The sequence below is a fragment of the Lemur catta genome, chromosome 15, assembly GCF_020740605.2.
Source record: "Lemur catta isolate mLemCat1 chromosome 15, mLemCat1.pri, whole genome shotgun sequence".
In the NCBI taxonomy this organism is placed as follows: Eukaryota; Metazoa; Chordata; class Mammalia; order Primates; family Lemuridae; genus Lemur; species Lemur catta.
Window position 1 is genome coordinate 24,816,849 of NC_059142.1, and position 12,391 is coordinate 24,829,239.

Sequence of the window (12,391 nt, forward strand, 5' to 3'; positions counted from 1 at the left end):
AAAAAAGCTTGATTGACTTTGAAAATCCTAGTGCTTCCATTGGCCCACTTGTAGAGGGCTCCTCAGAGTTGTGTAGGGTCCCTCAGTTCCTTTCAAAAGTAAGTCTAGAGATAGCCTTTAAACAAAATAACGCACTTTTGTACATGTCTTAAGTTTTAAGATTTCGCTGAAAAAGGGTGTGACATAATACCCTAAGTCAGGAAACTTTACCACTCCAACTAGAGGCAATAATGAACATCAGGACAGCAACAGATGACACCAGAGGATGAGGTGTAGCGTGGAGCACCAGAGTTCAACATTCATTCCTATGATTAACGGGCAAGGCTTCTGGAACTATAGTAGGCCAGCTTGTTTAATTTCCATATCAACCAATTAATCCTGTGCCCCATTTCTCAAATACCACTGGCTATGTGCTCCATTGCGTGTTAAAAAAAATTTTTGATTGCTTATTAAATTACAGTGTGTGCATATATAAAATTACTGTGGTTTCGTGTGTATAAATATTACAGGGAGAAATAATTCTCCTGTTTAAAATATTATTTCTAACATTTTCAAAGAATTACCTCTGGGATGAAATTTTTTGCTCTAAAGTTATATTTTTCTTACCCTTTTATTGCTTTTTAGAGGGGTTAAGGTAAGTTCATTCAGCCATTTTTGAATTATCCAAGCATGAAAAAAAGTTTTTCAGCTGTTAAGAAAATTGTTTTGAGCTGTTTTATGTGATCATACAACACTAGACAATGGAACGTGATATCTGGCAGATAAGACAATATAGAAAGGCATGGACATTTTTTTCAGCATGGCTTTTCCAAATGGCACAAATTAAGTCAAATATTGCATTGTCTTATGGCTTAAAAATACATCTTTAAAGACCTATACAGTATTTTCTGATATTTCATCAAGTATGTTTTATTATGAGACTAACATGAGTTAAATTTACAATGATAATTATTTTTTGATAGTATCTAATTACAGATTTAATATTCCTTGCAAGATACAAAAGGGGGGCAAAAGCTAACATTTTGTTCTGTATCTAAAAAGGAAGTCAAGTTCAGATTCCGTCTCTGTGGATCTTAGTTTTCTCATCTTTATGATGCAAATGATGCCCGGTCTGCTTCAGCTCTGACATTTCTAGGATCCTGTGTAATGCTGCTGGGTGGTCATCTTCCTGGCATTAGTAGAATTAGAACAATAGCTACTGGAGGCTGTGTCAAAAAACTTAAGACTTTTAGCATGGAAAATAACAAATAAAGCTTCAACATCTCAGCCACAGTCTAACCTGTATTTAAATCTGTATAGGAGGATATTGTTACAGCTGAAGTCAAGAGCGGGGAGATACAAGAAAGGTAACCGTGACAAAGATAGGCCCATTCTGTTTTGTCATAGCATAGCTAGAGTTGATGGATGCTTCCCTTAAAACCCAAAATCCTGACATGTTTTGCCCCTTAGCTTTTCCTTAAGATTTCTTTGTTGAGCATAATATTGTTGTTTTATTTTGTGGTAAAAAGAGCAGCCTTGGAAAGCGCCTATGTGCGCTTGCACGGTCTATTCACACTGATAGTACAATTAATGTTGATGTCAATTTTGGTGTTAATTTTGGGTCATGATTAGTGTTGACACTTCGTGTCAGACTAATGGCATTTATGGGCACCATCAGAATAAATGTTAATATTATCATGTTTTTACTATCTGTTATAGTAATATTAAACCAAGGTCCTCCCAGGAGAAAAAATACATATATGGATAGATAGATAATGCCTTTCTGTATCGCTGGTGTTACTCAGCGAGAAAATGACATCCCAGGGCAGAATCCTAATCACTGTTTGGAGCATCAGAAATAATGATCACCTCTGATCGGAGGTTGTGAATAATTCATTTGGTTTGATTTTCACGTCCTGTCCAGTGATACTTTTCAAACCAAATGTGTTTCTACAGGAAAATAATGGTCCCACTTCTTATGGAAATACTGTGGCACAAATCATTTTACCCACATAAAAACAGTTAAATAAGACTGTTCTCTTCTGCTTGCTTTCTCCTCCTCATCCCCTCCTCCCTCACTTGAGCATGTTTATTCCAGCATCAGAATGTGGCCAAAGAAATATTTTCTTCCTTAGAACTTCTGTAAGGGGAAGTAAATATTTATTTCTGCTTATCGTTAGCTCATTCACTGTAGCGCTTTTGATCCTTTCTTTTTCACTTTAAGATAATTAGCTTAGGTTGATAACCCTCAACCTAAGAACACTTGCTCACTGGAATGTTCTGTCCTGAAAAATAATCAGAAATTAAATATTTTAAAACTTACTTAATGAAAACATAATTTGCTAAGGACCCAGGACCATTTGGTTAGTCAGTACCTGAGAGGGGCAGTGGTCAAGGAAGAAGATGCTGGCACTGCCAGTCTGAGTCTGAAACCCATAGACTATAAACCCACCCACTCATAGGCAGGCTACAGGCTGCCCTTTTGTTGCTTTCTTAGCCCGTCAGTCTTCCTTCAGCCCTTAGTCCTGGAGTGTCATTTTCACCAGGTTTCACCTGGATAAAAACGTTAGGGGGAAAGAGAAGACGAAAAAGGGGGATTCAGTGATGGAATTTTCCTTGTTTACTATTCCTTAGTTAATATACAAGGCAGCTTGGGCTTAGGTGCCTTGTATATTAGGCAAAATCAATGAATGTCACATTCCTAATCACATTGTCACACTTGCGTATACCGTTACAGTGACTACAGAATTTTCAACAAGAAATCTCCATTGTGTATATAATATAGATAGCCCCATCTATATAAAGTAATTTGACTGAAAAACTTACAGTGTCCTAATTAAGTGTGGGGGGGATATGACTGTCTTCTGAAGTAATGACCTAATCCTCTGAGACAAAGCTATTATTAGATAGAATATTTTGAACCATTTCTCCTGAATGTTGTGACCCTTTTTTTTTTCTCTTCTAAATCTAACAAGGGCAGGGGGAAGCATTTTCCAACCTAATTTTCATCATCAGACAGAAAGTATTTTGCATTCAGAAACGATTTCCAGTATCAAATTCAATTTTGTCAAGTGATTAGTTGAGTTTGGAAGAGAATAATTTAAAAACACAGAGCTGGAAATGGCTGTGTTGCTTCTATGCTGGAGGAGAGCAGTTGCTATTCTCAAGTTGCAAGCCCAAGCTGCAAGCCTCCTTTTAGTGACTATGCATCACAACAGGATTATTGTTACATACCTTTGCAGCTGTTACAGACCTGCATCTGTTGACACCAGGTGTTCCTACCCAGGCCTGCTGGAAGAAATAGGGGAGTGGGTGAATTGATACCTTGCCTATCAGTGCAAACGTCCTTTTATGTACATATGTTTGTAAAGCTCTTTAGTCTCCTTCAAGATGAAAGGCTCTGTATAAATATAAGCTTTCGATTTTAGTACATGTTTGTAATACATGTGGTACAGTCCTAAATATGTATTTAGCTGATAGGCACTGTTCTTGTCTATTGTACAAATATTGACTTTAAAAGTATAAATATGTATTTAACCATCAGACCAGAAAAACACTGAAGCAGTTACTTCTCAGGTAGAGATATTAATATTGTATAAACCTATATATGCATATGTTTACATTCTACCACATCATTATAGAACATTTTTTTTTAAATGAAATGATAGTTCCAACAAACTAAGATAGTTCTTGATATTCTTTTTCCTTTAAGGTGAGTCTTGGTTTTTAATTTTCATATGTTTATATCTCTCTGATTTTGTATAAATAAGATCTGTTGTTGTATGACTAAAATCTAGAATCAGTTCCCCTAAAATATGAGAAATCCATTAGGCTGGTGAGATTTTCCCCCTTAAAAATTTTTTTTTTATTATGGAAATGTTCAAACATATACAAAAGTAGGGATAAATAACATAAACTTCCATGTACCTATCACCCAGTGAAGAGGTATTTGATAATCTTCTTCTCTCAGTTATTTTTTAATTTATAAAAATTTAAAGTTATCAGTGCAATATAAACATGTTAAAGAAAATTTGGAAAATGGAAAAAATACACAGTCTCATCATCCTAGTAATTGTCGTCTCATTTTGCTATGTTTCTTGTTTATTTTGGGGTTTTTGAAAAAATTTATTTTTGGGACAGAGATATATAAAGATAAGGTCTCATTCTGTTGCCCGGGCTAGAGTGCAGTGGTATCATCACAGCTCACTGCAACCTCAAACTCCGAGGCTCAAATGATCCTCCTGCCTCAGCCTCCCAAGTAGCTGGGACTACGGGCACATGCCACCACACCCGGCTATTTTTTCTATTTTTTGTAGAGACAGGATCTTGTCTTGTTCAAGCTGGTCTCAAACTCCTGACCTCAAGCAATCCTACTGCCTCAGCCTCCTGGAGTGCTAGGATTACAGGCGTGAGCACCCAGCCCCAACATGCTTTTAGATTGATAGAGTTGTAATATAATATATACTATGGACTTAATATGTGTCAGGTACCATTCTAGGGCTTAACATGTATTTAGTCCTCACAACAAACTTATGCAGTAGGTTGTTATTACTCCCATTTTACTAGTGAAGAAACTGAGGCACAGAAAGGTTGGTAATTTACCTAAACTTATATGGCTAGAAAACTGACTGAATCTCGGTTCTGTCAGATTCTCTTAGATTCAGATTCAGAATCTGACTCTGAGTCTGTGCCCTTAACTGCTACACTGATTTGCTTCTCACAATTACTAAGGTATGCATGCAATTTTGTATCCTACTTGTTCTAATTTAGTATTACATCATGGGTACTTTAAAATCCTATTCATAGTCTTCATAGCCATTATTTTATAAGATTGCACAGAACAGTAACAATGACCTTGCTATCCAATTTATTTTCTTCCAAAATGTTTCTATCATATTTTTTTAACTTTTTATTTTAAAATAATTTTAGATTTTCAGAAAAGATACAAAGATAATATAGAGAGTTTCCGTATACCCTTCACCCAGCTTTTCCTAATGTTAACATCTTACATAACCATGGTATAATTATGAAAACTTAAGATACCAAAATTGGTACAATTATAGACTTTTTTTTAGATTTCACCAGTTTTTCTACTAATGTCCTTTTTCTATTCCAAGATCCAGTCCAGGATACTACATAGCATTTAGGGGTCAATGACATTTGTGTTTGTTCATCTTCCATATTATATTCGGCTAAAGGCAGTGAAACTAATCTGGAACATACTTCCTGAATTTCTCTAGTAAAGGAAATACAATTTCTTTTGTGTGGACCTTATTTTAGAAAATAAACAATTCACATTAACTGTAAGAATAAGTTACTTAATTTTTTGTGCCTCAGTTTCCTCCTAGCAATAATAGCTACCTCTGAGTTAATAATAATAGTAGCTATTTGAGGGCTTTTATGTGCTAAGCTCTGTATTAGTTTAACGTGGGGTTCCTTAAAATAGTTACTCCAGAAAGGTGCTATTTTCCTCATTTTATAAAAGGAAAAAGTGAGGCTATAAGAGGTTAAGTGTCTAAAGTTATACAGCTAGTATAAAACTGAGATTTGAACCGAGATAATTTGACTCCCCAGCTTAAGCTCTTGAGCACTATCAGTATTGTCAACTTTTATTTAGTACAGTATAGCATGTAATACATGTTCAGTTAATAGTAGCTATTATTTTTAAAAATAAAATAGTTTAATGATATTTAGGACTCTTATTCCATGATCCCTAAATATAAGTTATGGACAATGTTCTAAGCCCTTGGTGTTGACTTTTTTCCAACTATTATTTTTAAAAATGAACTAGCAAGTATTTATTACTCCCGTATTATGTATAGGGATCCTGCAAGGCACGGGAGGGGATGATATAATGAATGGTTCAAGGTGGTAAGCTAAAAGCAGTCCTAGGCGATATATGATTAATTTTCAAATGAATCCTCTACCCTAGGTCTTAGTAGGTGACCAGAAAAGAGAGGGGTCACTTTAGTCTAGAGAAAACTTTACTGAAGAAATGGAGTTTGGATGAACTTTTTGGAATGGATAAGATTTGGACAGGTTGAGAGAAGAGAAAAGTTCAAACTTTTTATGTTGAAGTTAATATAATAGATTTCTGCTTCCAACAGTTTGTTCCTCAAACACACGGGTATTATTTTCTTAATTTTGTATGTGGGGACACTGGAGCTCAATAAAGTTAAATAATTTCCCAAGATCACACAGTTAATAAATCTGGATTTAGATCTAAGTTTATTGGACTCCATAGGCCATGTTCACCATTATATGCCCTATCCTTTGACTAGCAATGAAATCTAAATTTTACTGTAAATTGAGCAACAGATGCTTTCTTAGATGTTTATCCATTGTGCTAACTCAGAACAGAATATCTTTGAATAAGGAATCTTGCTGTACTGAGACTGGTATAACACTCTCCATTCCATATTGGTACTTTTTAAGGCGGGAGTTGGGGCAGTCGATGAGGAACACACTTTGGAAAGACATTGATAAAGAGACATTGGCCTAGGCAAAGAATTTATGAAGAAGACTTCTAAGGCAATCACAGCAACAACAAAAATGAATAAATGAGACCTGATCAAATTAAAAAGCTTCTGCACAGCCAAAGAGACAGTCATGAGAGTAAACAGACAACCTACAGAATGGGAAAAAATTTTCGCATACTACACATCAGATAAAGGACTGATAACAAGAATCTGTTTAGAACTCAGGAAAATCAGTAAGAAAAAATCGAACAACCCTATCAAAAAGTGGGCCAAGGACATGAATAGAAATTTTTCAAAAGAAGATATAAAAATGGCTAACAAACATATGAAAAAATGTTCAACATCTCTAATCATCAGGGAAATGCAAATCAAAACCACAATGAGATATCACTTAACTCCAGTGAGAATGGCCTTTATCAAAAAGTCCCAAAACAATACATGTTGGCGTGGATGCGGAGAGACAGGAACACTCATACACTGCTTTTGGGACTGTAAACTAGTGCAACCCCTATGGAAAACAATATGGAGATACCTTAAACAGATTCAAGTAGACCTACCATTCGATCCAGCAATCCCATTAATGGGCATCTACCCAGAAGAACAAAAGTCATTCTATAAAAAAGACACCTGCACCCGAATGTTTATAGCAGCACAATTCACAATTGCAAAGATGTGGAAACAACCCAAATGCCCATCAATTCATGAATGGATTAGCAAAATGTGGTACATGTATACCATGGAATATTACTCAGCTATAAGAAATAACGGTGATATGGCATCTCTTTGGTTCTCCTGGAGAGAGTTGGAACCCATTCTATTAAGTGAAGTATCCCAAGAATGGAAAAATAAGCACCACATATACTCACCAGCAAACTGGTTTCCCTGATCGTCACCTAAGTGCACATTTGGGAATAACACCAATTGGGTATCGGACAGAGGTGGGGGCTGGGGGTGAGGGATGGGTGTATACCTACTTGATGAGTGTGATGCACACTGTCTGGGGAATGGACACGCTTGAAGTTCTGACTGGGGGGGATGGGGGAGGGGATGGGTGCATACCTACGTGATGAGTGCGATGAGCACTGTCTAGGGAATGGACACGCGTGAAGCTCAGACTCCGGGGGATGGGGGGGCATGGGCAATATATACAACCTGAACTTTTGTACCCCTATAATGAGCTGAAATTTAAAAAAAAGAAGAAAAAAAAAGTAGTATGTTCTTGGTGCTACTGCGTTGACACCTAATTAGAAGTCAATATTGCAAGCCTAATAACCTGGCCAATTGCTGAACTGACTGCCCAAGTGACACAGTTACAGTCCCCAGGTACTAATGAAAGTTAAGAGTATTATTTGCCTGCCTAGTGCCATATTGTCACAATGTTTACATTAGTACACAAATGCTGAAGTAGATTTTTCAGGGATTGTATCTAAGCTTCTTCTGGCCTAAGTGGCTAAGGTTAATATATTGTAAAATTTGGTGTAAAACCCAATCTTCCTAACAACAAATGCATTTAGAGGAAAGTAGATAGAACTAGCTTTTCTTTCCTGAAAAACAAAAGAGATTTGAAGTTAGAGGGGAACAGAAGAAGGCAGTTAAAATATTTCTCCACATATAGGCATGATATTAACTAGCTTCTTAAAAACCACAACCAAAATTATCCTGATGTGGGGAGTTTCTCTGTGCTATTTTTTGGATGATATACTTTTCCTTCCTTTCTCTGTCTTTAATGAGCAAATAGAGTAATACCTTATCTCAGAAGGTGATTGTATTTTATCCATTTTTATTTGTATTTGGCCAATGGTGTGCTATATTAAATAGCTTATATTTATCTGTGAGTATTTCATATATATATTTCTTAATGCTGAGAATCACAAATAGCTGTGTGGAAAGCTTCGACCAGCCTGATTACAGTGGATGTGCAATTGGATTGAGGAATGTGTACTCAGAGCTTATGATCACTGGCCCGGTTGAGTCTGGGTGATGCATGTGGCTTTCCAGGGATGCTGCTATTTACATCTGTTAATGGCCCTTCTTGATGGCCAGCTCCCCAATGAGGTGATATGCAGCAGCCTGGGGATGAGGGACCAAGGCTGCAGATGTGGCTGGGGTCCATTAGGCAGGACCAGGAATGCTCATCTGGTAAGCTTTGTGTTTGGGGGTAAGTGGTGGGGGTGGGGAAGGGGTGAGAAACAGAAAAAAGGGGGAAAAAAAAGAATGGAAAACATTACTTATCCAGGTATGGGGGAAACAGACAGGCAGACATGAAAAACTGCAGCTGTAACTAGAGTATGAGTGAATAGAAAAATAGAACTTGCAAATAAACGAGTAGAAGGATTGACTAGTTTTCATATAGAAGGAAATTAAAACAGGACAGGGCTGTGAGGATTTGGGAAGAGACATGTCATCTCTGCCTTTTAAGTCAATATCATTTATTTGTGTGGCTGGTCAGATGCTGTTGAACAGAGATCAGAGATTTACATATATCATAGTGCAGGGAGAGATTAGTTCTTTGCATCCTTTGGTTTTCTGGTGCTGGAAGAAAGCAACAAGAGATGGTCACAAGGATGCAATGTTGAACAATAGCAAATACTTGCAGAAGTGGAAGATACCTGAAGCAAGCCAGTAAAGAGTGTTTCTGTTATTCCTGTCAAATTCTAGAGGACAGTAAAAGGACCCTGGATAACAAAAAGTGTATAGTCCATGAGAAGTAATCCTTTCCGTGTTCCTTTATGTGTTGAAGATTTCTTGGAACAAATCTTAACAGAAGATGGAAATAGTGTCCATCTTGGAAATATAGGGCAGTAAAATAAGAATTCTGTATTTAATCACCATTGCCATGGCATTCTTCCACAGGTATCTTGAGTGCATTTAGACTTTGGTTTTTCTATTTTCTTTGAACAGGCCTAAAGAAGGAATTGAGAAAGCTTTGAGATATATGTAAACCAGCTGTCCTGAGCATAATCTAGAGCAGTGTACTAGAATGTTTGTTTTAGTCTTCCATAGGAACTTTGGCTCTTTAGCAGTGCATATCTTTACATCAAGGCCGTGTCTAGGTATGCTTTGATACCCTCAAGGAACCTGAAAAAAAAGTCTGCATGGAAGAAACCCGTATTCATTTGTTTGTTTATGCCTTTGCAGGTTGGCATGGTAGCTTGGAAAATGACCCTGAAAAGTCCTGAATATCCAGAAGGCCGAGATATCATTGTTATTGGCAACGACATCACATACCGAATTGGGTCCTTTGGGCCTCAAGAGGATTTGTTGTTTCTCAGAGCTTCGGAACTTGCCAGGGCAGAGGGTATTCCACGCATTTATGTAGCAGCCAACAGTGGAGCAAGAATTGGACTGGCAGAAGAAATTCGTCATATGTTTCATGTGGCCTGGGTAGATCCTGAGGATCCTTATAAGGTACAGACTAAGAAAAGATAATATTTCAGGATGCCATATGGTTATGTGTGTGTGTATACATGTGTAGAGAGTGGGGGAGAGGTAGAGGCTTAAGTTCAAAAGTTGCTACTTACAGTAAAAATTAAATATAAACAAAATTATTTATGAAAATTCCTTAAGACACTGTAATAAAGGCAAATTGTTTCTCAATATGTTCACCTGGTTTTTCCTCCAGCTTTAAAACAGATCACTATTTCTTTGGTTGAACACTAGATAAAATAGTATGTGTGCATTTAGCATAAGACATACTAAACCAAAAATACGTATGTTTAAATGATTCCACTGTGACTTCCAGGACTTATCAGTCAGTCATCAACAAAATCCCTTATATCCTCAGCGCTCTGCTCCAACTACTTGCTCTACTTGAAACCTGTGTCTCCCCTGAAGACATTGCTTCCCCTACAGCCCTCTGAAGTACGAACTGATTTCTGTCTGTCTTTTGTAGTACTGAGCCTGGATGGGGAATACAATCTTCCTCAATCTTCATTGTTACTTCCAGGCCCTTTCCCCTCCCTTCTCCCTGAAAAAAATCCCGTCTTTGAATGTCACATCATCAGACTGTGCCATACTATCACTTCTCCTTATTGTAGTGTTTCCCAACCCTTTGGTCACTCCTTCTCATTCTTTGCATCTTTTAGTTCCTGGCACATTGCCACTGTCTCCAATACTACTAGTCATGTGATAATCCTTGCTGGTTGCTATATCCACACAGATGATCTTTCCCATAATCTGACCTTTTGGATACCTTGCCTTCCTCTTTGAATGGTCCTATCCTCCGCACTAGCTCAGCCTCTCATTCCCCATAATCTCAACTTCAAGCATCACTTCCTTTGCCACCTCGTCCATCCTATCTTTCCAGCTCACTCTGTCTAATGCCTCAAGTCTAACAACCCTTTGAACTCACCAGGACCTACAACTATTGATCCTGCCACCTCTCTTGTGTTCTTCTCTCCTTCCTTATACTCTCTTTTTATTCCTATATAGCTTAAATCGCAAGGTCAATCATAGGTTAGTCATTATTATCACATTGTAATCATTACCTTTCCTTCACCTTCAACTTTTTTGCTTTTCTCTTCATTCTGCTTACTCTGCCTTACAAAAACCTTGTTTAAATCCAGCTCTATCTACGCCCATGCCTACACCTGCACAGCTGAATGTTGTTAAAGAAAAGCACAGTTCTGTTGAGTGATTTTACTTTAAATTCATTTACCAACCTTCTGTTTGATGGTTTTACATCTCTCTCCCCAAACCTCTAGACCCTCTTCCCCAATCCTCACTTTTAGCTCATATCAGACCTTGCTTCCCACTTCACCAAGAAAACAGAAACAGTGAGTTTCCACAACTCCCACATATCTTCATCTGTGCCCTTACTTTCCACCTTTTTTTCCTGTACTTTGGATAAACAGTTCTTGGTCTAAGGCTTATCCCTGCACTTAATCTTCTCCCTTCTTGCCAGCTTCTTCCTGCTCTTTCTTTCTTTTTTTTTTTCCTGAGACAGAGTCTCACTCTGTCGCCTGGGCTAGAGTGCAGTGGCGTCATCATAGCTCACTGCAACCTCAAACTCCTGGGCTCAAGGGATCCTCCTGCCTCAGCCTCATGAATTACTGGGACCACAGGCTCATGCCACCATGCCCAGCTAATTTTTATATTTTTTATAGAAACAGGGTCTCACTCTTACTCAAGGTGGTCTTGAACTCCTGGACTCAAGTGATCCTCCCACCTCGGCCTTATGAAGCACTAGTATTACAGGCCTGAGCCACTACTCCCAGCCTTCCCCCTCTTTCTTGCATCATCACTTTTCCCTCTCTATTGCATCTACTCTTTTAGCAGACAAACACCCATCCTGTCATACCTCTACCTCATGTTCTCCTTCCCTTTACAGCATAACTTCTTAAAACAGTTGTTTATTCTTGTTGTCTCCAGATGGTCTTCTTCCATTTTCTCGTGAACCCACTTTATTTAAGCTTGTACCCTTACCATTCCACTGTAGCTGGTTTTGTCAAAGTCACCAATGATTTTATGTTGATAAATTCTATGGTGATTTCTCAGTCCTCATCTTAGTTATTTGATGATTCAGTAGTATTTGGCAGCTGGTCACTCCTTTATCCTTGAAATCATTTCTTCTGTTGGCCTTCAGTACCCCAGAGTCTCCTTTTCATCTTTCTACATGCCTGGCTTCTCTTTCTCAGTTTGCTTTGCTGCCTTTCTTTCTTTCTTTCTTTTTTTTTTTTTTTTTGTGAGACAGAGTCTCACTCTGTCACCTTGGGTAGAGTACCGTGGCATCATCATAGCTCACTACATCCTCAAACTCCTGGGCTCAAGCCATCCTCTTGTCTCAGCCTCCTGAGTAACTTGGACTACAGGCACACACCATAACACCCAGCTAATTTTTCTATTGTTAGTAGAAACAGGTCTCACTGTTGCTCAGGCTGATCTTGAACTCCTGAGCTCAAGCAGTCCTCCCGCCTGTGCCTCCCAGAGTGCTA

General features: G+C 38.0%; 1 protein-coding gene across 2 annotated transcripts in view; it reads left to right on the forward strand.

Moving 5' to 3' along the window:
- Window positions 1-12,391, forward strand: part of ACACA (acetyl-CoA carboxylase alpha) — a 231,332-nt gene that overhangs the window by 153,550 nt on the left and 65,391 nt on the right. For both annotated transcript variants that reach the window (XM_045525552.1, XM_045525551.1), the window contains one exon: window positions 9,597-9,866. In XM_045525552.1, coding sequence (XP_045381508.1) covers window positions 9,597-9,866 — 270 coding nt within the window. The remainder of the gene's footprint in view (window positions 1-9,596; window positions 9,867-12,391) is intronic.